The 25835-nt window shown below is 38.0% G+C and overlaps 1 protein-coding gene and 1 pseudogene across 2 annotated transcripts; both read left to right on the forward strand.

Moving 5' to 3' along the window:
- Window positions 1-4576: 4576 nt before the first annotated feature.
- Window positions 4577-12129, forward strand: LOC129488671 (14-3-3 protein zeta/delta-like; annotated as a pseudogene).
- Window positions 12130-15896: 3767 nt separating this feature from the next.
- On the forward strand, window positions 15897-25585 carry MS4A2 (membrane spanning 4-domains A2). Of its 2 annotated transcripts, XM_055294072.2 has the most exons (7): window positions 15897-16054; window positions 16928-17057; window positions 17574-17708; window positions 20001-20057; window positions 20606-20767; window positions 21152-21250; window positions 22711-25585. In XM_055294072.2, the coding sequence occupies exons 1-7, from the start codon at window positions 15999-16001 to the stop codon at window positions 22807-22809; spliced, it is 738 nt and encodes a 245-aa protein (XP_055150047.1). In that variant the 5' UTR covers window positions 15897-15998; the 3' UTR covers window positions 22810-25585. The 2 variants fall into 2 exon arrangements, with proteins under 2 accessions (XP_055150047.1, XP_055150052.1); XM_055294077.2 differs by lacking the exon at window positions 17574-17708.
- The last annotated feature ends 250 nt before the right edge of the window (window positions 25586-25835 follow it).

Consider the following 25835-nt stretch of genomic DNA (forward strand, 5'->3'; position numbering starts at 1 on the left):
ATAATAATTATTTCTTTATTTTTAATCCATTCTGCAGCGGGATAATTAAGGAATCAGAGAGACCGAGGGGTTGAGGAGGAATTATTTAATTATTTAGGTGCATTGACCCAGTCAGATTAACGTCCAAAGGACTGAGCCCTGAGCAAAGAGTCCGGTTACCTTTTAAGCATTTTGCGGGGCGGGGGAGGATCTGTGCAGGGAGAAGCATATTACAGAAGTGAGAAACAAAGACAGTTATTCAGTTAAGACATGTATTACATTATTTCTTATTTTTCAAGGAAAAACATGTTTTACGACTTGAGTTTATCTGCCTAGTGACCTTGCAGCTGCACAGCTAGAGAAACAGGGTCTTCACAATGCCTGGGAAAGGGAGAGATAAGGCTCACTAGCCACAGAAAAACAGGCAGTTAATTTTAAAGGACTCCAGCTCTTTCTCCTCTTCAGGGGGAATTGGGTTTTCTTACATACAACTGAGCCTTTGCTTACACATTCTTTAATTTCTTTTAATTCCTGTTCTAATTCAACAGTTATTTAGGGAGTGCCTACTCTGTGTCATGTATTGTGCTAAGAGCTTGGCATATAATAGAGAATGATGCATAATCTCTGCTCTTAAGTTGCTTGTAGTGGGAGATATAGACCCCTAGAAACACACAAGGGCTCTGAAAGGAAGAGTCTAGGAATCTTGAGAAGCACGTAGGACGAGCTCTAACCCAGATTAGAAGACATGTCAGTGATAATTTTTAAGAACACTTTTCTTCTCAACTGAGTTCTTAAAGATAACTGAGCATTAACATGATGGAAGGCAAATGGAAGAAAAGAGGATACATCCAAAGCCTTTAAGTTAGAAACAATTTTGAATATTCAAAGAATAAACTAGAGACTTTAGTGGGTTTAACTTCAGTGTATAATGGGCAGATGGAAAAATAAAAGTTTGGAGAGAGGTGTATGTCACAAGACATTATAAAATGACAACTCTGTTAGTTTTAAGAAGCAATTGAGGCCGGGTGTGGTGGCTCAAGCCTGTAATCCCAGCACTTTGGGAGGCCGAGGCGGGCGGATCACAAGGTCAGGAGATCGAGACCATCCTGGCATGGTGAAACCCTGTCTCTACTAAAAAAATAAAAAAAAAATTAGCCGGGCATGATGGCGGGCGCCTGTAGTCCCAGCTATGCGGGAGGCTGAGGCAGGAGAATGGCGTGAACCCGGGAGGCAGAGCTTGCAGTGAGCCGAGATCGTGCCACTGCACTCCAGCCTGGGCAACAGAGCAAGACTCTGTCTCAAAAAAAAAAAAAAAAAAAAAAAAAAAAAAAAAAAAAAAAAAAAAAAAAGAAGCAATTGAAAATGTATGCAGGTTCTAGGCATGGTGGCTCACACCTGTGATCCCAGCACTTTGGGAGGCCGAGATGGGTGGATCACTTGAGGTCAGGAGTTTGAGACCAGCTTGGCCAACATGGTGAAGTCTTGTCTCTACTAAAAATACACAAATTGGTCATGTGTGGTGGTGTGTGCCTGTAATCCCAGCTACTCAGGAGGCTGAGGCAGGAGAATCGCTTGAACCTGGGAGGCAGAGGTTGCAGTGAACTGAGATTGCGCCACTGCACTCCAGCCTGGGCAACAGAGTGAGACTCCACCTAAAAAAAAAAAAATTTACACAGGAATGTCCTGAGACTGGCTTATATTGGTTTGTGGAAGTCAATTTTAAATTTTCAGGGAGCACCGGTCAACATAGTTTGGGTAGCTTGAAGTTAGCTCTGATGGGAGGATTTACACCACAGAGATGGGGAAAAACCACAAGTTTTAGCATTCATGTGTAGATTTTGCCTGCAGCAAATACTATTGTGTTGTTCAAAAGGTGATTTTGTTTCCCTCATTTCTCCTTTATCATTTAAATGTTTCAGTAAGGAAGATTTGTCTCTTCTCTCATTTGTTTAAGTATTTATATTGTTATGTACAAATGAATATTTATATTATTATTTTGGTTATGAACAATATTTATTTTGTTTCTCAAAGTTTTCCAGCTTTGGCCATTGGGAGCTGAGTTGGCTCCTGTGTAGTTTTGACATGCTCCACCCCACCCTCCCCTTTTTAGCACTTTCATATTTTCTGGAACTACAAGATTCTTCATGTTATTTCACCTGCTACAGACCTAGAATTTTCATTTCTTCGGGGAGCTCTGGTTTCTTTATTTAGAGAACTATGTTTAAAAAACCTGACCTGGAGGCAAGATATGCTCATTGCTACTGTATGTGACTGCTTTTAGGCCCTCTCAGGGGACAAAGCTAAGAAGTATATGCATGTACACTGACCCATGCACGCACATGACTATATTTATTATCATATGTATGTATATCTGTATGTATCCATCTCTCTCTCTCCATCATGAATTCCTACTGATAAATTCCACTCAAATATGGCCACACAGGGTCCATTCTAGCAACCTCTCATCCTTGCTTATTTATAACCTGTTTTCTGAATATAATAAATCTGGCAACAATTTCCACAATTTATTTCCTTACCTGTTTGACGTTAGTATACATGTAAATTCATTTCAGAATTGCTAACCAGTATTTTTGTGAGAAATAAATTTACCACCTACAGTACACTGTTTGTGTACAGTTCTTTTTATCCTTAGCTTTAAGGTATGCAGTCAAAGTAGTTGTTTTTTATAGATACTTAGGCCAGCTCCTTTTAACCTCTACCTCTTTCAGTGAGGTTGGCATGCATTTCTAATGTTGTTTAATTTATTTTTCACAGTTTAAATTTCATCCTGCATTCCATAGTTATCTTGGTTAATTTTTATTTTAAAGTAGCATACAGTAAAGTTCATTATTTGCAAAATATCATTCTATCAGTTTTAACAAAACATAGAGTTATGTATCCACAGTACCATACAAAGCAGTTTCATCATCCTAAGAGTTCCCTTCTGTAATCTCTTGAAAATCAACTTCTCTCCCCACCCCAAACTCTGGTAACAACCAAACTATTTTCCATATTAATTGATATATAGATGTAGTCTTTTCATATGATATTCTGGAAAATACTGTATATCTATTCTTATGGAGGCAGTAGGGTGAGAAGGAGTGAAGGCAGAGATCCAGTCATAAAGCAATGGGTGTTATGGAATGGATTTCAGAGGATGGTGATACTACTAATAATGCCAGTTTGAAAGGTCACTATGGCTGCATTATGAATAACAGCTTTGAGAGAGCTGGTACATAAGTGAATATGTAATATGTAAAAAAGAAACCCAGTAAGAATGGTATTAACAGTGTAAAGTTGGACAATAATATGAGCTTGGATAACTGCTGTGCCAGTGAGAATCAAACAAGTATGCAAAATCAAGATAGTGTTAGAATTGGGAAAATTTGAGACAAAAATGATGGTGTTAGGAAAGCTAGACATTTACATGCAAAAAAGTGATATTGGACCCTTATACCATATACACAAATTAACTCAGAATGAATTAGAGACTTAAATGTAAGATCTGAGATGATGAAAATTCTGAAAGAAAACATAGGGAAATCTCCTTGACATTGGTCTTGGCAATACTTTTTTTGATAAGACATCAAAAGCACAGGTGACAAAAGCAAAAATAAATAAGTGGAGTCACATCAAACTAAAAAGTTTCTGCATAGGAAAGGAAACTAACAAAATGAAAAGTCAATATATAGAACGGGAGAAAACATTTGCAAGCCATTTATCTGATAAGAGGTAAATATGCAAAATATGTAAGGAACTCCTACAATCCAGAAAAAAAACCCACATAACCTTATTTTTAAAAATGGACAAATTACCTGAATAGACATTTTTCTAAAGAAGACATACACGTGGCCAACAGCTATATAAAATATGCTCAACATTACAATTACTAGAGAAATACAAATCAAAACCATAATGAGCTGTCACCTCACAGCTGTTAGAACAGCTATTATTAAAAAGACCAAAGATAGCAAGTGTTGGCCAGGGTATAGAGAAAAGCGAACCCTTGTACACTGTTGGTAGGAACATAAGTTGGTACAGCCATAGGGAAAACTGTACAGGGGTTTCTCAAAAAGTTAAAAATAGGTCCAGCAATCCCACTTCTGGTATATACCCAAAGGAATTGAAATCAGTGTGCTGAAGAGATATCTGTACTCCCATTTTCATTGCAGCAATATTTACAATGGCCAAGATATGGAAACATCCTAACTATCCATGAACAGATAAATGGATAAAGAAAATGTGGAATACATATATAACGGAATATATTTTTTAGTGATAAAAAGGAAGGAAATCCTTCCATTTGTGATAACATGAATGGAACTGGAAGTCATTATTCTAAGCGAAATAAGCTAGGCACAGAAAAACAAATACTGTATGAGCTCACTTATTTGTGAAACCCAAAAGAATTGAACTAATAAAAGCAGAGAGTAGAACGATGATTACCAGAGACTGGGGAGCAGGGGACGGGAGGGAAGTTTGGCCAAAGGGAACAGAACTTCAGTTACAAGATGAACAGGAGCTTTTGAGCAGCGAGATCCAGGGACAGAGTCTCAGCTTCCTGCTGCTGCTGCTGCTGCTGCCTAGAGACTGCTGAACCGCTGTCCATCTACTTCCACCTACTCCGGACACAGAGCATCCAGTCATAGATAAAAATGAACTGGTTCAGAAGGACAAACTGGCGAGCAGGCTGAGCAATATGATGATACTGCAGTCTACATGAAGTCCGTAACTGAAAAAGGAGGCGAATTATCCAGTGAGGAGAGGAATCGTCTTTCAGTTCCTTATAAAAATGTTGTAGGAGTCTGTAGGTCATCTTGCAGGATCATCTCAAGTATTGAGCAAAAGACAGAAGGTGCTGAGAAAAAACAGCAGATGGCTTGAGAATACAGAGAGAAAATTGAGAAGGAGCTAAGAGATATCTACAATGATGTACTATGTACTATGTCTTTTGGAAAAGTTCTTGATCTCCAATGCCTCAGAAGCAGAGAGCAAAATCTTCTATTTAAAAATGAAGGAGGGCCGGGTGCGGTGGCTCACGCCTGTAATCCCAGCCCTCTGGGAGGCCGAGGTGGGCGGATCACAAGATCAGGAGTTCGAGACCAGCCTGGCCAATATGGTGAAGCCCTGTCTCTACTAAAAATACAAAAATTAGCCGGGCGTGGTGGCACGCGCCTGTAGTCCGAGCTACTCAGGAGTAGCTGCCTCAATGGCAGCAGAATCGTTTGAACCTGGGAGGTGGAGGTTGCAGTGAGCCGAGGCTGTGCCATCGCACTCCAGCCTGGGGGACAGAGCAATGCTCCATTTCAACCACAACAACAACAACAACAACAACAAAAAGGAGACAACTATTTTTACTTGGCCTGAGGCTGCTGCTGGTGATGACATGAAAGGGATCCTAGATCAGTCACCACAAGCATACGTGAAATCGCCAAAAAGGAAATGCAACCAACAGATCCTATCAGATTGGGTCTGGCCCTTAACTTCTCTGTCTTCTATTATGAGCTTCTGAACTCCCCAGAGAAATCCCATTCACTTGCAAAGGCAGCTTTTGATGAAGCCCTTGCTGAACTTGTTACATTAAGTGAAGAGTCATACAAAGACTGCTTGCTAATGCAGTTACTGAGAGACAACTTGACATTGTGGACATTGGATACTCAAGGAGATGAAACTGAAGCAAGAGGAAGAAAAAAGTTAACCAGCCCTCCAACTTTTGTCTGCCTCATTCTAAAATTTACACAGTAGACCATTTGTCATCCATGCTGTCTCACAAATAGTTTTTTGTTTAGCTTTATGACAGGTTTATGTTTATTGCAGCAATATTCAGAATGGCCAAGATATGGAATTTCTACTTAAATTTTAGTATTTCCCATGTGGTTTTTATGTTTAATATTAGAAGATTAGAGCCAGTCAACATTTAGGGAGTTATCTGTTTTCATCTTGAGATGGCAAATATGGGGATGTGGAATTTTTATACACGTTATAAATGTTTGGCATAGGACTTTTGGTACATTGTGACTTCACAATGGCCAGAGTTAAAACTGCTTCCATGTCTGAGTGAAGAAAACTGCCTACATATTGATTTGTCCTCATGGGGAATAAAAGGGATAATTTGTTCCAGTCACAGATATAGTAACTGTGGGTACTTTAAGGTTTGGAGCACTTACAAGGCTGTGGTAGAAACAGATATGCTATGGATACCACATGTTAAACGACGTATATCTGCAGAATACTCAACTTCAACGTGCACACCTTTGACTACAGCTGCAGAAGTGTTCCTTTAGACAAAGCTGAGACCAATTTACTCTGGATATGGGCAGAAGTGGTTTATATTCCATACTTGTAAAGTTCACTGCTGTTTGCTTTCATTATTTTTGCTATGCTCATTATCTTTGTATTTAAATGTTTTAGGCAACCTAAGAACAAACGTAAAAGTAAAGATGCAGTAAAAGTGAATTGCTTGATAGTCATTACTTCATGTACATCAAGCAAATCAGTCAAATTAAAAGAAAACACGTGTATTTAATTTTTAAAGTGTTTTTCTTTTATGCCTTTTTTTGATACTTGCCTCACATGCATGTACTGTAACAGTAGTTAACAGAGAAGTAACTTGACATGATGCATAGTTTCATTTAATATCTTATGAAATTTTTATAAACAATCCTACATAATTGTTAATAACACGTGTATTATGTTCATGTAAGTGGAATAAACGCTCTATGAATAGACTTTCCAGCTATTTCTCTATAGCTTTTCATGTAAATTAGTCTGTTGATTCTGAAATTGCTGTAAAGGAAATTGTCCATTTTTTGAAATTTATTCCTTATTCTTCCTTGGCAGTTAATGAAATTTTACCAAGTTTAAACACAAAATTTATCATAGCAAAAATACTACTAACATAACTACTGTTTGCAACCATGCCCCATGTTCGCCTCTGCTCCTCCTCACCCTGAAAAAAATGAGTTTCTGTTTTTTCTAGTGGAAGGGGATTGATTGGAAAAAAGTAATATGTTCCTTTTAAAATTTTAATGTACAGCATTTTCTAACTTAGGAAGCCACAATGTTCTTGATCCATCATCACATTGGGTAGCATTAACTGTAAGTTTTGGGCTTCCAAATCACTTTTGATTTTTAAGAATAATTTATAGATACTATTATAGGTTGCCTTTGATTTTGATCCCTTATTCTTTCTATTTGTCAGGAGCACAAGATTACCTTCCTTTTTTAGCCTTCTGTCTTGTCACCAACCATTCCTACTTGGTGTCCGTTTACTTGGAAAAAGGCCACATGATATGTCTGGCTCCACTCAGTGTCTAAAACACTCTGTTTCCTTTGCCTGCATCCCAGAAACTATTTCCCTCATCCTATTTACTGCAACAAATCTCTCCTTAGTTTGTGTTTATCTCCCTTTAAACCTTACCTATCCTGAATATTCTGTCATTGTCTGCCTTTAAAATCCTTCCTCTTTCTTTTCCTCTATTCTCTAAATAATGGTGGGGTAAAGTTATATCCAAAGTTCACTCTACAGAATATTTTCTCAATACTTTGCAGAAAACACCAAACAAAACATTTTAAAAGAGGCGTTTTTTGTTTGGTTTTGTTTTTTTAGAATGTAAGCTCCTCAAGAGCAGGGACAATGTTGTCTCTATGTTCTATTGTGCCTCACACATTGTAAATGCTCAATAAATATTGATGATGGGAGGCATTGAGTCTTGATTACAAGGGCGAGAAAGTGAAATCCCAAACACTGTTTTGTTGCTTGTTTTATTATGACCTTAGATTAAATTGGAAAATATTTGTCCTTTTGAATAACTGTCCCAAATATTACATTCAAATAAAAGTCCAATGGAGGAAAAAAAAAAAAAGACTAACAATTTCTGAGTTTCTAAGGTGATGTGGTTTGGCTGTGTCCCCACCCAAATCTCATCTTGAATTGTAGTTTCCATAATTCCCATGTGTCATGGGAGGGACCCTGTGGGAGGTAATTGAATCATGGGGGGCTGTTCTCATGACAGTGAGTGAGCTCTCATAAGATCTGATGGTTTTTTAAGGGGCTTTTCCCTCTTTCCTCAGCACTTCTCCTTCCTGCCTTCATGTGAAGAAGGACGTATTTGCTTCCTCTTCTGCCATCATTGTAAGTTTCCTGAGGCCTTCCTAGCCATGTGGAACTGTGAGTCAATTAAACCTCTTTCCTTTATAAATTGCCCAGTCTGAGGCAGTTCTTTAGAGGAGTGTGAGAACAGACTAATACATAAGGTATGACATGGGTGGTGATGGATATGTAAATTAATTTGATTATAGTAGTCATTATACCATGTATGTTTATCAAGTCATTACATTGTATATCTTAAATATATACAACCTTTGTCAATTACATATTTAAAGCTGGGGCAGGGGAATAAGCAAACATGGAAACCTCCAGCCAGCCACCCACATTATAACAAAAACAAAAATTGTGGCTAAATAGATATTTGCCATGGAAAATAGTAATGAAAATTTGTAATAGATCATAAATAATAGGACATGCCTGAAAGAGGAAAAGCCAAATTCATATTTTATTCAAAATACATTATATTGAGGTATATGAAAGATACAGAAAAATGTACAAATAGTTAGTGTACAACTTCATATTTTTTATTATGGTAAGAACACTTAACAAGAGTTAACACTTAACTGTCCTCTTAACAAATTTTTAAATGTACACTACGTTGTTATGGACTAAATATGCAATGTTATACATTGTATCTTTAGAACTTATTCATCTTGCTTGACTGAAACTTTATGACTGCTAATTAGCAACTCTCTATTTCTCTCTCCTTCTAGGGACTGGCAACCATTATTCTACTCTTGGATTCTATGAATTTGACTATTTTAGATACCTCATACAAATGAAATCACGCTGTATTTGTCCTTTAGTGACAGGCTTATTTCACTTAGCAAATATCTTCCAGGTTCATCCATTTTGTTGCAGATGGTAGGATTTCCTTTTTTTTAAAAAAAAAAGACTGAATAATATTCCATTGTGTGTATTTAACACACATCCATTTATGGATATTTAGGTTGTTTCCACATCTTAGCTATTCTGAATAATGCTTCAATGAACATGGGATCCTGGTATTAATTCTCTTAAATATAGAAAAGTAGGGTTGATGGATCATGTGGTAGTTCTATATTTAATTTTTGCTGAAACCTCCATACAGTTTTTCATAGCTGCTGCACCATTTTACCTTCCCACCAACGGTGTACAAGAATTCCAATTTCTCCACATCCTCGCCAATACTTATTATTTATTTATGTTTTAATAATGGTCATCCTAACAGGTATGAGGTGATATCTCATTTTGGCTTTGATTTGCATTTCCCCAATGATTAGTGATGTTGAGAATCTTTTCATCTACCCATTGGCCATATGTATGTCTTTTTTGGAGAAAAGTCCATTCAAGTACTTTGTCTACTTTTTAAATCAGGTTATTGTTTTTGTTTGTTTGATTGTTTAACTACTGAGTTGTAAAAGTTTCTTATATATTTTGGATGTTAATCCCGTATCAGATAGATTATTTGCAAATACTTCTCCCATCCTATAGGTTGTCTCCTCGTTTTTTTTATCTTTTCCTTTGCTGTGCAAAAAGTTTGATTTATTTCTACTTCCCAATTTTTGCTTCTGTTTCTTTGCTTTTGGTGTCTTATCCAATACATTATTGCCAACTTCAATGTTATGAAACTCTTCCTCTATGTTTTATTTTATGGGATTTACAATTTTGGGTCTCCTTTACAGTTAATTCTTCAATTCATTTTAAGTTGAATTTTGTATATTGTGTAAGATAAAAATCAATTTCATTCTATTATGTAGGATATCTAGTTTTCCCGGCACCATTTGTAGAAAAGACTCCTTCTCTCATTCTGTATTCTTGGCAACCTTGTTGACGATCAGTTGGCCATATATGTGTGGATTTATATCTGGGCTCTTTTGTTCTGTAGGTCTTATGCCTGCCTTTATGCCAGCATTATACTGTTTTAATTACTGTTGTTTCTTAATACATTTTGAAATCAGCAGATGTCTCTAGCTTTGTGTTTTCTCAAGATTGTTTTGGCTGTTGGGGCCCTTTGTGGTTTCATATGAATTTTAGGATTTTTAACAGCTTCTGTAAACAATTCTATTAGGATTTTGATAGAATTTGCATTGAATCTGTAAGTTGCTTTGGGTAGTGCAGAAATTTTAACAACATTAAGCCTTCCAATCCATGAACATGGATGTCTTTATATTTATTTGTGTTTAATTTCTTTCCTCTGTGTTTCATAGTTTTCAGTGTACAGGTCTTTTACCTCATTAGTTAGGTTTATTCCTAAGTATTTTATTCTTTTTGATGCTATTTTAGATGAGATATTTTCTTAATTTTCTTTTCAGGAAGTTTGTTGTTAGTGTGTAGCAACACCACTGATTTTTGTATTCTGCTACTTACAGAATTTATTTATTCAAAGTGTATGTGTGTGCACATGTGTGTGAGTATATGTAGTCTTTAGGATTTTTTACATATATGATTATGCCGTCTACAAAGAGAGACAAGTTTACTTTTACTTTTTTCCAATTTGAATACCTTTTATTGATTTTCCTTGCCTAATTTTTCTTGCTAGGGATTTTAGTACTATGTTGAATAGAAGTGGCAAAAATGGGCATCCTTGCCTTGCTCCTTACCTTAAAGAAAAAGTGATTTTATACTCATATACTTTCATATTGCTTTTAATTGTTCTTTGTTTCAACTTGAAAAACTCCTTTCAGCATATCTTGTAATGCAGGTTCAGTGGTGATAAATTTCCTCAGCTTTTGTTTGTCTAGGAAAGTATTTATCTCTCCTTCATTTCTGAAGAATGGTTTTGCCAAGAGTAGTATTCTTGGTTGGCATTTTTTCTTCTCTCTCAGCACTTTGGATATATCATTCCACTTACTTCTGGCCTGCAAAGTTTCTGCTGAAAAATTCTCCTAATATTTTTATGGGGACACCACTGTATTAACAAGTCACTTTTCTTTTGCTGCTTTCAAAATTCTCACTTTGCCCTTGACCTTTGATAATTTATTATAATGTATCTCAGTGTGGATATCTTGGTATCATCTTATTTGGGGTCCACTGGGCCTTGTAGGTACCCATTAGGGGCTTTCTAGATGCCCTTAGATTTGGAAAATTTCCTTTATTATTTTTTGAATAAGCTTTCTTTCTTTTTCTCTCCCTTCTTTTTCCGAGAATCCTATGATTTCTATACTGACCCACTTAATGGTGTCCCATAAATCCTTTAAGCTTTTTTTTTTTTTTTTTTTTGAGATGGAGTCTCGCTCTGTCACCCAGGCTGGAGTGCAGTGGCACAATCTTGGCTCACTGCAAGCTCCGCCTCCCAGGTTCATGCCATTCTCTTGCCTCAGCCTCCTGAGTAGCTGGGCCTACAGGCGCCCGCCACCATGCCCCGCTAATTTTTTTTAGTAGAGATCAGGTTTCACCGTGTTAGCCAGGATGGTCTCGATCTCCTGACCTTGTGATCTACCCATCTTGGCCTCCCAAAGTGCTGGGATTACAGGCGTGAACCACCACGCCAAGCCCCTTTAAGTTTTTTTTTTCACTCTTTTTATTCTTTTCATTTCTCTAGATAATTTCAATAAACTTTCTTCAAGTTCACTGACCTTTTCTTCTGCTTGCTCTAGTCTGCTGTAGAATCTACCTAGTGAATTTCATTTCAACTATTGTGTTCTTCAACTCTATGATTTCTATTTGATACTTTTAAATCTTTCTATCTCTCTTGAAATTCTCACATTCATGCATGTTCTCCTGACCTTATTTTGCATTTTTACGATGGTTATTTTGATTTCTCTGTCAGGTATATCACATGTCTTTGTATCTTTGTGGTCAGTTTCTGGAAACTTACTATATTTTTTGGAGTGTATTTTTCTGTTTCTTCACTGTCCTTGACTCTTGTGTTGATGTTTGCACAATAGTCTCATAGAATGGACTCATATAGGAGAAGCACTTCACCAATCTGCCAGTCCAGACATTCTGGGAGCATCTCAAGTCCAGATGCTATCTCAGACTGTTATTTCTGTTCTCAGTGGTTCCTAGGCATTTGGAATATGGCAGGAGCCATAAATGCTCTGAGACAGTTGAGGTAGAGCCAGTGCCTTGGGCAGCCCTCAGAAAAATCAGACTATTGAACATATGATTCTCTCTCTTTCTTTCCTTTCTCAGGGAGCTGGTTTTTTTTTTTTTTTTGAAGGGGGCAGTTGTGGTTCAGTGTTGTTCTGTTTGTTTTGCCTATTTGCTTTGCCCTGAGCTGGAAGGGGGGAATGTGACATGTACTAGCTTGCTATTCAAACTGCAGCCTTTGTTCTTAATGATGACCCTGTGTCCAGGGTATGCCAGGTCCTATCTGCCCTTGCCTGAGATAGGTAAGACCTAAGTAAAGGCCCCAGCAGCCCCCAGAAAAATCAGAATGCTGGACTTATGGCCCAGTGTTTTCATTCCTTCACCAAGGAGAAGCTTGAGGAATCGCCACAGTGTCTTCCACAATGGTTGAACTAATTTACACTCCCAAGCGTTCCTATTTCTCTGCATCCTCACCAGCATCTGTTCAGTTTTCAGACTTTTTAATGATCACCAGTCTAACTGGCACAAGATGGTATCTCATCGTGGTTTTGATTTGCATTTCTCTAATGACCAGTGATGATGAGCTTTTTTACGTATGTTTGTTAGTCACATAAATGTCTTCTTTTGAGAAGCATCTGTTCATATCCTTTGCCCACTTTTTGATGGGGTTGTTTATTTTTTTTCTGGTAAATTTGTTTAAGTTCCTTGTAGATTCTGGATATTAGACCTTTGTCAGATGGATAGATTGCAAAAATTTTCTCCCATTCTGTAGGTTGCCTGTTTACTCTGATCTTTTGCTGAGCAGAAGCTCTTTACTTTAATAAGATCCCGTTTGTCAATTTTGTCTGTTGTTGCATTTGCTTTTGGTGTTTTAGTCATGAAGTCTTTGCCCATGCCTATGTCCTGAATGGTATTGACTAGGTTTTCTTTTAGAGTTTTTATGGTTTTAGGTTTTACTTTTAAGGCTTTAATCTGAGATAGTATAAATTTTAACTTGTAACATGCAAATTCATGCATATTTATTTTAAGTAAATCGAGCATTCAGTTTGAGAAAACAATTGTCAATGTGGGATATGAAAGCAAATTTTTTGTAAGTTTCAAGAAATAAATCTAATATGTAACTTAAAGAGGAAACCTTGCTTGTCAAAGAGGAAGCCAGAGATGTGGGGTGGGTGAAAGGCGTGTGCAAAGACCGTGCTAGAGGAGGAAAGATACATGGTAGGGAAGGGGTGTTAGCTCTGTTATCTCTTCCTTTCAGGTAGCAGCATAGTTAAAACTCATCGTGATAATTTTGCCTCACTAAAAAAGCCAGTCATTTTGTCATATGTTTCAATGTTCATTATTGTGAAAGATGATAAAACATGGCTGAAGGGAACCAAAGTGTGGGCATAGAAGATAATAAGTAACTTACGAAGCGGCAAGGAGGTGGTTGTGAGAATTGGAATAGGAAACAATTTGGAGGCCATGAGGTATGACAGGTTCTGATTTGCATTTTGCAAGGCTCTGTTCAGAATTCTCACAAAATAGCATCGTGTGCAAATACCAAAGATCATCTTCAGTTTGTTTCCAGTCTAAATCTCAAGTTCAATTCGTGATGGTTTGCTGCACAAATAACTAACTATTATAAGCTACTAGGAAACACCACACAGAACCATGAATTCAGGACTTTTCCCAGCAGGTGTGGGGTAATTTCACTAAGGAGGCAATAAGGCTGGGTGCGGGGCTCACGCCTGTAATCCCAGCACTTTGGGAGGCCGAGGCGGGTGGATCACCTGAAATCGAGAGTTCAATCTAGCCTGACCAACATGGAGAAATCCTGTCTCTACTAAAAATACAAAATTAGCCGGGCGTGGTGGCGCATGCCTGTAATCCCACCTACTCCGGAGGCTGAGGCAGGTGAATCGCTTGAATCCAGGAGGCGGAGTTTGCGGTGAGCCGAGATCGCGCCATTGCACTCCAGCTTGGGCAACACGAGCGAAACTCCGTCAAAAAAAAAGAAAGAAAGAAAAGAATAAGAAAAAGAAAGATAAAATAAAAATTCGTGGCTGGGTGCAGTGGCTCACTCCTGTAATCTCAGCACTTTGGGAGGCCGAGGTGAGTGAGTCACCTGAGGACAGGAGTTCAAGACCAGCCTGGCCAAAATGGTGAAACCCCATCTCTACTAAAAATTCAAAAAAATCAGCCCAGTGTAGCTGCACACTCCTGTAGTCCCAGCTACTCGGGAGGCTGAGGCAGGAGAATTGCTTGAATCTGGGAGGCAGAGGTTGCAGTGAGCCATTGCACTCCAGCCTGGGTGACAGAGTGAGACTCTTGTCTCAAAAAAAAAAAAAAAAAAAAGAAAAAAAAGAAAATAGAAAATTGTTGAGGCTATCATTTTAATTTTAAGTCTGGTCTCAAATGTTACCTTCTCTGGGAATTCCTTCCCTGAACTCTATATATCCCCCATCAGGCAGAATTGTTTTACCCTTCTATGTGTTCCCACATCCTCTGGCCTCCGACATATTGGGTAATAATATATCATTTATCTTTGTTCTATTCTGCTTGATTGTGGATTAGAAGGACCTGGGATTTTGGCATTCATCTGTGCATGCACAGTGATAAGGGCAGTGCCTGGCATGGAACATTAAGTTCTTTTTGAATGAACGTATAAGTGAGTACGGTCTATTCCTTAATTCCAATAGCACCTTGTTTAGGTCCACCAATTCCTGAAGACACCATGGGAAGATGACATCTGAGTTAATAAACTTGGATACAAAAGCTATACCAATATGTATTTTAGTATACTCTGTTTATGCAAATATCTTAGTTTCCTGCAAAAAGATTTTCTTTTTCACCCCCCTCCCCTCCAAAAAAAACCACACATGATTAGAGTTGTGATTTTTAGTATCTTAAATATTATTGAAAGCCATTCAAGGTTATGTTTATAATTAAACTGAAATAAAAGAGATTAAAACCTTCTCTGAATCTGATCTGTACTGATTTTGCTATAGTCTAGCTAGTTATGGTATTTCAGTGATCACATGGTTTAGCTCTAATTCTAACTTAGGCATACTACTCAGTCCAATGCTGTTTAGATTTGCTCATGGGATTTGTTATAAAGTTCATGCCTCTCGGTGTTTTCACTATCCCATTCTTGCCATTGTAAAGATTTAAGCACCATCAGCCTAATAATTTAGCAGACAATGGAGTCTTCTTAGCTTTTACACACTATCAGGTATGGTTCACAGCAGTTCGAATGTAGCCTGTTGTATTTCCAAGACCATCTGCTGCAGCAAATCATGTAAACAGTTTCCAAAAGACAGAAAGAGAGAGAAAGATGATAGACATTAAAGTCAGAGATGAATCTGGAGATTTAGAGACTAACACACACTCACTCACATACAACAGCACTTCAGTTTTGGGTCTATGTGTGAAACCAAGTAGGCCTTAAACAAGGAAGACAAGCTTTTCAAAGGTGCAGTTGGATAACTTCTGCCATAGAAATGGCTGAATTGGGACACAAGTGGGGAAAATTCCAGAAGAAGGGCACATCTCTTTCTTTTCTGCAGTTCTTTCTCACCTTCTCAACCCCTACTAAAATGTCTCATTTTCCGGTTCTGTAAATCCTGCTAGTCTCAGGCAAAATTATGCTCCAGGAGTCTCAAATATTCTTATTTCATATTAGTCTTTATTTAGTAGACTTCTCGATTTTTCTATTCATCACAAGTAAAAGCCTGTTGATCTGAATCAGCCAAGAAACTTATCTGTCTGGCAAATGGCTTATGTATAAAGATAATAATCAATGTCATGAGGTAACCCATTTCAACTGCCTATTCAGAGCATGCAGTAAGAGGGAATCCACCAAGTCTCAATATAACAATATTCTTTACTCCTGGATAGCTCAGTTAATGAAAAAATGGACACGGAAAATAATAGGAGAGCAAATCTTGCTCTGCCACAAGAGCCTTCCAGGTAGGTACAAGGTATTATTTTTTTCTACTCTCAGTCACTTAGTGGCATGGGAAGTCATAGTCACAGTGCTTAGGAGATGAAACTTTATGGATTTAGGCATGGATCCATCTAGTTTAATTAATATATTGGGTATGAGGAAGCTACTTGCCATACTTTCCAAGTGGTTCTCTCTCCCTGGAGAGGAATATTTTACTCAGCTTGTAAACTGGAAATAACAGATTTCTCACATTAGAAGCTCATTTTCTGGGTATGAGACAGGAGAGTTCATACTATGTATGTAGATCTCTTGCTTCTGTGTCTGATATGTGCTGAGGGACACATATCCTTCACACACGCTTTTATAAATACTTTATAAAATAACCTGCTTCTTGATTGGTCTTTATGATCCATAAGCTGTGGGATGCTTCTCTGAAAAGATGAAAATAGTAATAGAGTCCCATCTAGCCATTCAAAGCCATTCCTTCATTGTATTCTGTGTACATGAAGTTGGGGTTTGTTACTGACAAAATATATTCAGATACATTTCTATGTTAAAAGGATTGTGACATGCATAGGTGAATGTGTTTATTTTCAGTTTTACTTGTCAACATAGACGAATGAGAAAGAACTTGAAAGTAACACTGGATTAAGAATAGGAAAATGTGGCATGGATTTTGTTCAATTTTGTCCCATCTAATCACTTGGATAGTATTCAGGTATTCTTGGTCAGTTACTTGGCTGCTCTGGGCTTTAGTTTCTTAGTGATTACAATGAAGATTTGAATTACAGGATGGCTTTGAAAAAATAAACAAAACTCCCCTTTCTGTCTGTCGAGAATGTTGCACAGGGAGTTACAGAATGTTCTCATGACCGAATTGTTTTTAAATTTCACAGTGTGCCTGCATTTGAAGTCTTGGAAATATCCCCCCAGGAAGTATCTTCAGGCAGACTATTGAAGTCGGCCTCATCCCCACCACAGCATACATGGCTGACAGTTTTGAAAAAAGAGCAGGAGTTCCTGGGGGTGAGTGAGCCTCCTCCAACTTTGACTAGAGTAATTCTTTTGGGTCTAGAAAAGAATATTGAGTTGCATCAACTGTTTTCCCACTTGGATTCGTGAGAGGTGGCAGGTCCTCTGAAAAACATGGTAGATAAAGAGTTGGCACTAACTGGGTCCTTTTGGGAAGAGAGAAGCATTTCCTCATAAAGACTTTAAATTGCTAGGACGAGAATGGCCAACAGGAGTGAAGGATTCATAATCTTTGTCTTTACTTAGATGTAAAGAACAATTACTGATGTTCAACATGACTACGTACATAAAGGCGCATGGAGAAAAGTATTGGCCATCCATGCATTAGGTAGTGCTTGTTATCAATTCTTATAGTGGCCAGGGTATCCTGGAAAATCTTACGTGTGGATCATTTCTCAGGACAGTCTAGGACACTAAAGCAGTTTCTCATGTTTGGCTTCTATTATTAAAAAATGACACAATCTTGGGAAAATTTTTTGATTTTCATGAAATTCATGTGTTTTTCTATAGGTAACACAAATTGTGATTGCTATGATATGCCTTTGTTTTGGAACAGTTGTCTGCTCTGTACTTGATATTTCACACATTGAGGGAGACATTTTTTCATCATTTAAAGCAGGTTATCCATTCTGGGGAGCCATATTTGTGAGTATACATCTATAATTGTTTCTGAAATAACACTGAACATAGGTTTTTCTCTTGCTCAGCTCTAACCAGTTGTTTATTTCCAGTATTAAGATGATATTTATAATTCTTAACATAGATATGCTCATTAACAACAACAAAAGATTCTTTTTACAATTAACGGTGGGTTAATTATTTAGCCCACAGTTTTAGCCCATGAGAAACCTGAATCTAATTCAAGTCAAATGACTTGCCTAAGGGATGCTTGACTAATAGTAATTGAACCTAAACTTTCAGAATCCAACTCCAAGAACATACCTCTAGCACTATTCATCAATAAAGTTATATGATAAATACATACAGCTTTATCTGTCAACTAAAAATAATAACAGAGGCTGGGCATGGTGGCTCACACCTATAATCCTAGCACTTTGGGAGGCTGAGGCAGGTGGATCACCTGAAGTCAGGAGTTCGAGACCAGCCTGACCAACATGGTGAAACCTCGTCTCTAATAAATATAAAAAATTAGCTGAGTGTGATAGTGCACGCCTGTAATCCCAACTACTTAAGAGGGTGAGGCAGGAGGCTTGTTTGAACCTGGGAGGCAGAGGTTGCAGTGAGCTGAGATTGTGCCGTTGCACTCCAGCTTGGGCAATAAGAGCGAAACTCTGTCTCAAAATAACAATAATAATAATAGAAAATAAAGTTATCTTCATGAAAAATGAAGAAAGAGATTGCTGGGGTGAGAAAAATTAAGATCAATGGGCATATGGTGACCTTCTATGCCCTAGAAACTCTTTTAGGTATTTTCTCCTGGTATCTCTTTTACTCATTGTTCTAGCTGGAAAAATAGGTGGATGAGTAAGATAACAAGGTGTATAACTTTTTAAAGGTCTAATTGACATATAATAAATTGCAAGTATTTCAGGTGTACAATTTGCTAACCTTTGACACACATAGACACACACGAAAACATCACCACATTAATACAATGTATGTATCCATCATTTCCAAAAGCTTCCCTGTGTATCTTTGTAACTCTTTCTTCCTCCCTCCACTCCTTGTCCTCTCATCCCCAAGAAAACATTGATCTGCTTTCTGTGAATATAAATTAACTTGCAGTTTTTAGAGCTTTATATAGGTATGTTCTCTTTACTGTTTGTCTTCCTTCGCTGCACAGTTATTTTGAGATTATTCATGTTTTTTCTTTATATCGATACTTCATTCACAAGAATATATTTTAATTCTAAACTATGTCACATTCACTTTGAATTCTGCTAAATCCTTAGGGCTCGGATGACTTGTTCAGGACTCTCCTTGAACCTCTACCTCTGTTATAATTGAAACTTGGTTCTGTCTTTGTATTTCAAACCCAGTTTATTAGGTGTCTCTCAAACCATCAAACTCACAATCTGGGTCTTTAGGAGATTGCTTTGAATTTGTGCTATTGACTTATATTTATATCAAATATGTAAATGTTTGGTAACAATATCATCATGTACATTTTCATAATTACTCTATATTCACATGATATATGTCAAACTCTAGAAATATGAATGCCACAAACACATGTTCCATGCCTAAAGGAGCTGACGGAAGACGCACATACAAACAGACAATTGCAATAGAATGAGAGTGGTGGTCTAACAGATTCATGCCACTGATGTTGCTGGACGTTGCTACTCCAAGAGTAACCCCTGCATTGTCAGGGTTAGCATCTCCTGGGAGCCTCATGTAAATGAAGAATTTCATGCTCCATCCAGGACCTAATGAATAAGAATCTGCATTTTAGCAAGACCCTCACGTGATTCATATACACTTTTTTTTTTTTTTTAGATGGAGTCTTGCTCTTGTCACCCAGGCTGGAGTGCAGTGGCATGATCTTGGCTCACTGCAACCTCTGCCTCCCGGGTTCAAGTGATTCTCCTGTCTCAGCCTCCCTAGTAGCTGGGACTACAGGCGCATGCCACCATGACTGGCTAATTTTTGTATTTTTAGTAGAGACAGGGTTTCACCGTTTTGGTCAGGCAGGTCTTGAACTCCTGACCTCAAATGATTCCCCTGCCTCGGCTTCCCAAAGTGCTGGGATTACAGACATGAGCCACCACACCCAGCCTTATTCGTATGCACATTTAATTCTGAGAAGCACTGTATAGAAAATAAGAATAAGGAAATATTGGGCTCACAAGTGACATTAAAAAGTAACTTTATCGAGTACCCCAAATTTTACCTATGTTTGGAAGATGGGGTTGAAAAGGACACATTGAAAACAAGAAACTCATTGTGGCTTTTTTTTTCCTCCTTTTTGAACAGTTTTCTATTTCTGGAATTTTGTCAATTATATCTGAAGGGAGAAATGCAACATATCTGGTGAGTTGCCCGTTTCTGTCTTTGTCCATCCTTGAAAAGATAAGAAAAACAGAGTTTTAAGAGTCTTAAGGGAAACACATCTTTGTCTCCTATATTACTTGTGAATGTGGATATATGATTTTGTTTCAGTCTATTTTGTGTCCTAAGGCTTTTTGCAACAGAAGTTGGATATAATAATTAGAAACATAAATTGCACCATTTAACATACAATGAAGTTTATGTTTACCTTGACGCTCGTTCTAAAAAAAAGTGTCCTCACACTGGCATTGTCCTTGTAGGCATATTAACATGATCAAATAAATAGCTTTCAATTAAGGAGAATATTTGAGGACAGACCGTACGTGTTCATGTGGTTCCTGAAGGCAGTCCAGGGAGAAAGTAATATATGCTCATTAAACAATGCGGACATTTTTAGGGTTTCCCTTTTTAACCAAAATTTGGAAGCGATGTGGAATTTACTGGATGCATCCAGCCCTGAAATGAAGATAGGTTTATTGAATGTGCCAGCAAGTGCAGGCCCAGGTCTGAGTGTTCTTCACTATCATCAGGTGAGAGGAAGCCTGGGAGCAAACGCTGCCAGCAGCATAGCTGGGGGAACAGGAATTACCATCCTGATCATCAACCTGAAGAAGAGCTCGGCTTATATCCACATCCACAGTTGCCAGAAATTTTTCGAGACCGACAAGTGCTTTATGGCTTCCTTTTCCACTGTATGTATTTTTGTGTGTGTGGCAAGACTAAGATTCTGGGTCCTAATGTAAGTAAGAAGCCCTCTTTTCCTGTTCCGTGAACACCATCCTTTTCTGTAACTTCTATTACATTGTACAGTGTTCTCTAAGTTCACACAGTCCAGGGAGATGCTGGCTGCTTGCTCCCCTCAACCCAGGCAAATTCCTCGGGGTTAAAGTTATCTACTGCAAGTGACGATCTCTGGGTTTTTCTGTGCCTGTGTGTGTGTGTGTGTGTGTGTGTATGCGTCACTTTAGAAGGACTGGTCAGATGGTAGGGAGATGAAAACAGGAGATGCTATAAGAAAATAAACTTTTGGGGCGCCTACCGTGTGACTTTGTTTGTCGTTTGTTGCTGTTCAATAGGAAATCGTAGTGATGATGCTGTTTCTCACCATTCTGGGACTTGGTAGTGCGGTGTCACTCACAGTCTATGGAGCTGGTGAAGAACTCAAAGGAAACAAGGTAGATAGAAGCCTGATATAAAATCTTGAATGACAGGTTAACGAACTGGAGCTTTATTCCTTAAAAATATGGCCTGGGTTTTCTGAAACATTTCTTCCAGAAAATAGTTTCTCCAAGTTTTATTACTTTGGTTTCCAAATCTCACATTTTAAATCACATTTTATACCCATAAGTAGCACACATTTCATAATATATCCCTCTGAATGAGGGTTGGGATAATAGGATCTGTATAATGTTAGAAAATGCCTTAAAGTGTGTGGAGCATGAGAGATGAATGTGCAGAAGGCTTGTGAGGAAACCTCCCAGGTATCTGCATTGTTTTCTGCCCCAGAAGTAGCCTATTCCTGTTTCTGTTTTATTCCTTTGTTTCTTGACTTTTCCTTTCCAACTTGCTCTAAAACCTCAGCTTTCTTTCCTTTCTGATTCATGACTACCAAATGTTTCCACTTGCCTCACCTGTCCATTACACCTTTGATGAGAACCACCAGCACCTCGTGCTCATGTACTTGCCCATGTCTGGTGGAAGAAACATACTCTCTCCATCTGTCCAGTTTCCTGAGGCATTCAAGTCTAGCCACCTTTTAAAATCACTCTCCTCCAGGCTGGGCACGGTGGCTCATGCCTGTAATCCCAGCACTTTGTGAGGCCGAGGAGGGTGGATCACTTGAAGTCAGGAGTTTGAAACCAGCCTGGCCAAATGGCAAAACCAAATCTCTACTAAAAAATACAACAAAACAAAACAAAACAACAAAAACAGAAAAGAAAACATTAGCCCAGCGTGGTGGCAGGCACCTGAGGTTCCAGATACTTGGGAGGCTGAGGCAGGAGAATTGCTTGAGCCCAAGAGGTGGAGGTTGCAGTGAGCCTAGATCATGCCGCTGCACCCCAGCGTGGGTGACAGAGCCAGACTTCCCAGCACTTTGGGAGGCCAAAGCCAGAGAATAATTTGAGGTCAGGATTTGGACACCAGCCTGGCCAACATGGTGAAACTCCGTCTGTACTAAAAATATAAAACTTAGTGGGGCATGGGGGCACACACCTGTAATTTCAGCTACTTAGGAGGTTGAGGCAGGAGAATTGCTTGAACCCGGGAGGGGGAAGTTGCAGTGAGCCAAGATCATGGCCACTGCACTCCAGCCTGGGTGACATAGTGAGCCTCTGTCTCAAAAAAAATAAAAGAAATAAAAAAAATCACTCTCTTCCAAAGATAGATAAATAAGACAGCAGATATACTAAGGAATAACCTCACCAACTTGTCATCGACTGACATGATTTCTTTTGGGCCCACTTGGCCAGCCAGTCTGGTTTGGTTTTCTGGAAATGAAAGAAATAATCAGAGTTTAATGACAGAGAGCGTGAGAGCCAGAAAGACAAAAGTAGATGAGGTAAGTCTCTTGAGCGAGACTTCTAGGGATGGGAAATTCATGGTAATTGATATGAAATGATTTTTCCCTTATCAGGTTCCAGACGATCGTGTTTATGAAGAATTAAACATATATTCAGCTACTTACAGTGAGTTGGAAGACCGAGGGGAAATGTCTCCTCCCATTGATTTATAAGAATCACGTGTCCAGAATACTCTGATTCACAGCCAAGGATCCAGAAGGCCAAGGTCGTGTTAAGGGGCTACTGGAAAAATTTCTATTCTCTCCACAGCCTGCCAATTTTATATTAGATTTATTCACCAGATGAGAATATTTTGTTTTTGTTGCTTCTGTTCACCTTAATATTCTCCTTCCATTTGTAGATATGATAGACTCCTATTTTTCTTGTTTTATATTATGACTTCACACACATCTTTGCTGGAAAGTCAACATGTAGTAAGCAAGATTTAACTGTTTCATTATAACTGTGCAAATACAGAAAACAAGAAGGCTGGCTGAAAGCTGGTTAAACTTTGACAGTTTGATAATATTTGGTTCTTAGGGTTTTTTTTTTTGGCATTCCTAATAGTTACAGTTGGGCATGATTTGTACCATCCACCCATACCCACACAGTCACACAAACATATGTATTACTTACACTATATATAACTTTCTATGCAAATATTTTACCACCAGTCAATAATACATTTTTGCAAAGACATGAAGTTTTATAAAGATCTGTATAATTGCCCGAATCACCAGCACATTCACTGACATGATATTATTTGCAGATTGATAAGTAGGAAGTTGGGAATGTTATTGTTACCACTGTCTGGGGAGGTAGATAGGTAAAAACAGGGAAATTATAAGTGGAGAGATCATTTAGTAAAATATTTGTGAAAAAAGAAGACTAAATTAAGACCTAAGCAGAAATAAAGTGAGTGGAAATGTAAACAATGTTTATATCTAAAACATGTAGAAAAACAGTAACTGGTAGATTTTGTTAACAAATTAAATTAAAGAATAAAGTTAGACAAGCAACTGGTTGACTAATACATTAAGTGTTTGAGTCTAAGATGAAAGGAGAACACTGGTTATGTTGAAAAAATGATAAAAAGGGCCAGGGGTGGAGGCTCACTCCTGTAATCCCAGCACTTTGGGAGACCGAGGCGGGCAGATCACGAGGTCAGGAGTTTGAGACCAGCCTGGCCAACATAGTGAAATCCCATCTCTACTAAAAATCCAAACAAAAAATTAGCTGGGTGTGGTGGTGGGCTCCTGTAGTCCCAGCTACTTGGGAGGCTGAGGCAGGAGAATCGCTTGAACCCAGGAGGTGGAGGTTGCGGTGAGCTGAGATCGCACCAGTGCACTCTAGCCTGGGTGACAAGGGGAGACTCCATCTCAAAAAAAAAAAAAAAGAAAAAAAGAAAAGATAAAAAGTCAGAAATATGAATGGTAGAGGACAAATAGACCTGAATTAAGCTTATTTTTAGACTTTCATTTTGGGGATACAAAGGGAAATGCAACTATAGAAGGCCTGATGACATCCAATACAGAGTTCTGGTAAAGATAAAGTTTGATACAGGTTTAGTGTCATTATAAGAGAAATCATTATTAAATGAAGCAAGTTAACAGTCTAAGAGAATCATTTTGAGATAGAAGTGAAGCTAAGTTAAACTTCATATGCCTATAATTGGAGGGAAAAATTGAGGATAAAATCTAGACTAGAAGATACAATAATTAGGCATAAACATGCGTTGTGAAACAGTAGAGAGCAGGTAGCCCAAAATAGAGAAAGATTAGATAAAGAGAAAATAAGTATCCATCAGAGACGGTATCTGTAGGCTTGGGCAAGAGAAAAGTCCACAGTGATAAGCAACTCCACCTAAGGCATGAATATGGGGCAGAGAAAATAGCAATAGTGAATGAATGCAAAAAGTGTTGAGAAATTCCACACATGGGTATTGTGATGAGTAAATGAATAAAATATTTGCAAAGACCTTTAGAGACAGAGAATGGGGGCATATGTGAGAAATAAGATAGTTGATTATGAATAGAAGGTAGTGAAGAAAAGCAAGCTAAGAAAAAATTCTGTTTATAAAAGAAGGAAAAGATAGTTTATGTTTTTAGACTAAGTATAAGAGTCCTATAGAATGACTGAAAAAAATCAGTCTGAGAGTATTAGTCACAATTAATGAAACAGTTAATTACATTTTATGTATTGAGGATGCCAAGATTAAAAGGTGACAGGTAGATGTTAATTTCCCTAGATTATGAAAGTGATCACAACAATCACACAACAAATAATTAAGTGACTTGGTATGCTTTATTTAATTGTAGGGCCTGAGGATTTCCCCTTCTCATTTTTCTAAAATAAAATTTTGTTTCTCCAAATTTGACAGCAGAATAAAAAACCCTACCCTTTCACTGTGTATCATGCTAAGCTGCATCTCTACTCTTGATCATCTGTAGGTATTAATCACATCACTTCCATGGCATGGATGTTCACATACGGACTCTTAAACCTGGTTTACCAGGACCCCTAGGAGTGGATCCAAGCTATCTTTACAGTTGTATAATATATGATCTCTTTTATTTCACTCAACTTATATTTTCATCATTGACTACGTATTTCTTATACACAACACACAATTTATAAATTTTTTCTCAAGATCATTTGGAGAGTTGCCCCACCCTGCCTGCCTTTTATAGTATGCACACCTCAGGCAGACACAGAGCACAATGCTGGGGTTCTCTTCACACTATCACTGCCCCAAATTGTTTTTCTAAATTTCAACTTCAAGGTCATCTTCTCCATGAAGACCCTTTTCATCCTGCCTTAATTTCTTGCTCCATAACTACTCTATCCCATGATGCAGTATTGTATCATTAATTATTAGTGTGCTTGTGACCTCCTTATGTATTCTCAATTACCTGTATTTGTGCAATAAATTGGAATAATGTAACGTGATTTCGTATCTGTCTTTGTGTTGGCATCCAAGATTTAGGAACTTATCACAGATAATGGGGAATTAAGGCATCAATAAAATGATGCCAAAGACCAACAGCAGTTTCTGAAGTCCTCCTTTTCATCAGCCCTTTATCAAACAGAACACTCTATAAACAACCCATAGCCAGAAAACAGCATGTAGGAACAAACACCAGCCATCTTTTGTCAATAATTGATGGAACAGAGTTGAAAGGAAACTGGAGCATGAGTC

The sequence above is a fragment of the Symphalangus syndactylus genome, chromosome 1, assembly GCF_028878055.3.
Source record: "Symphalangus syndactylus isolate Jambi chromosome 1, NHGRI_mSymSyn1-v2.1_pri, whole genome shotgun sequence".
In the NCBI taxonomy this organism is placed as follows: Eukaryota; Metazoa; Chordata; class Mammalia; order Primates; family Hylobatidae; genus Symphalangus; species Symphalangus syndactylus.

What these genes read in the sequence shown, in the direction of transcription:
- MS4A2 (XM_055294072.2), top strand. Translation starts at nt 15,999, where the DNA reads ATGGACACGGAAAATAATAGGAGAGCAAATCTTGCTCTGCCACAAGAG. An exon ending in CATTCTGGGGAGCCATATTT is followed by an intron (nt 17,709 to 20,000) that starts GTGAGTATACAT and finishes CTTTTTGAACAG; the next exon opens with TTTTCTATTTCTGGAATTTT. An exon ending in AAGAACTCAAAGGAAACAAG is followed by an intron (nt 21,251 to 22,710) that starts GTAGATAGAAGC and finishes TTCCCTTATCAG; the next exon opens with GTTCCAGACGATCGTGTTTA.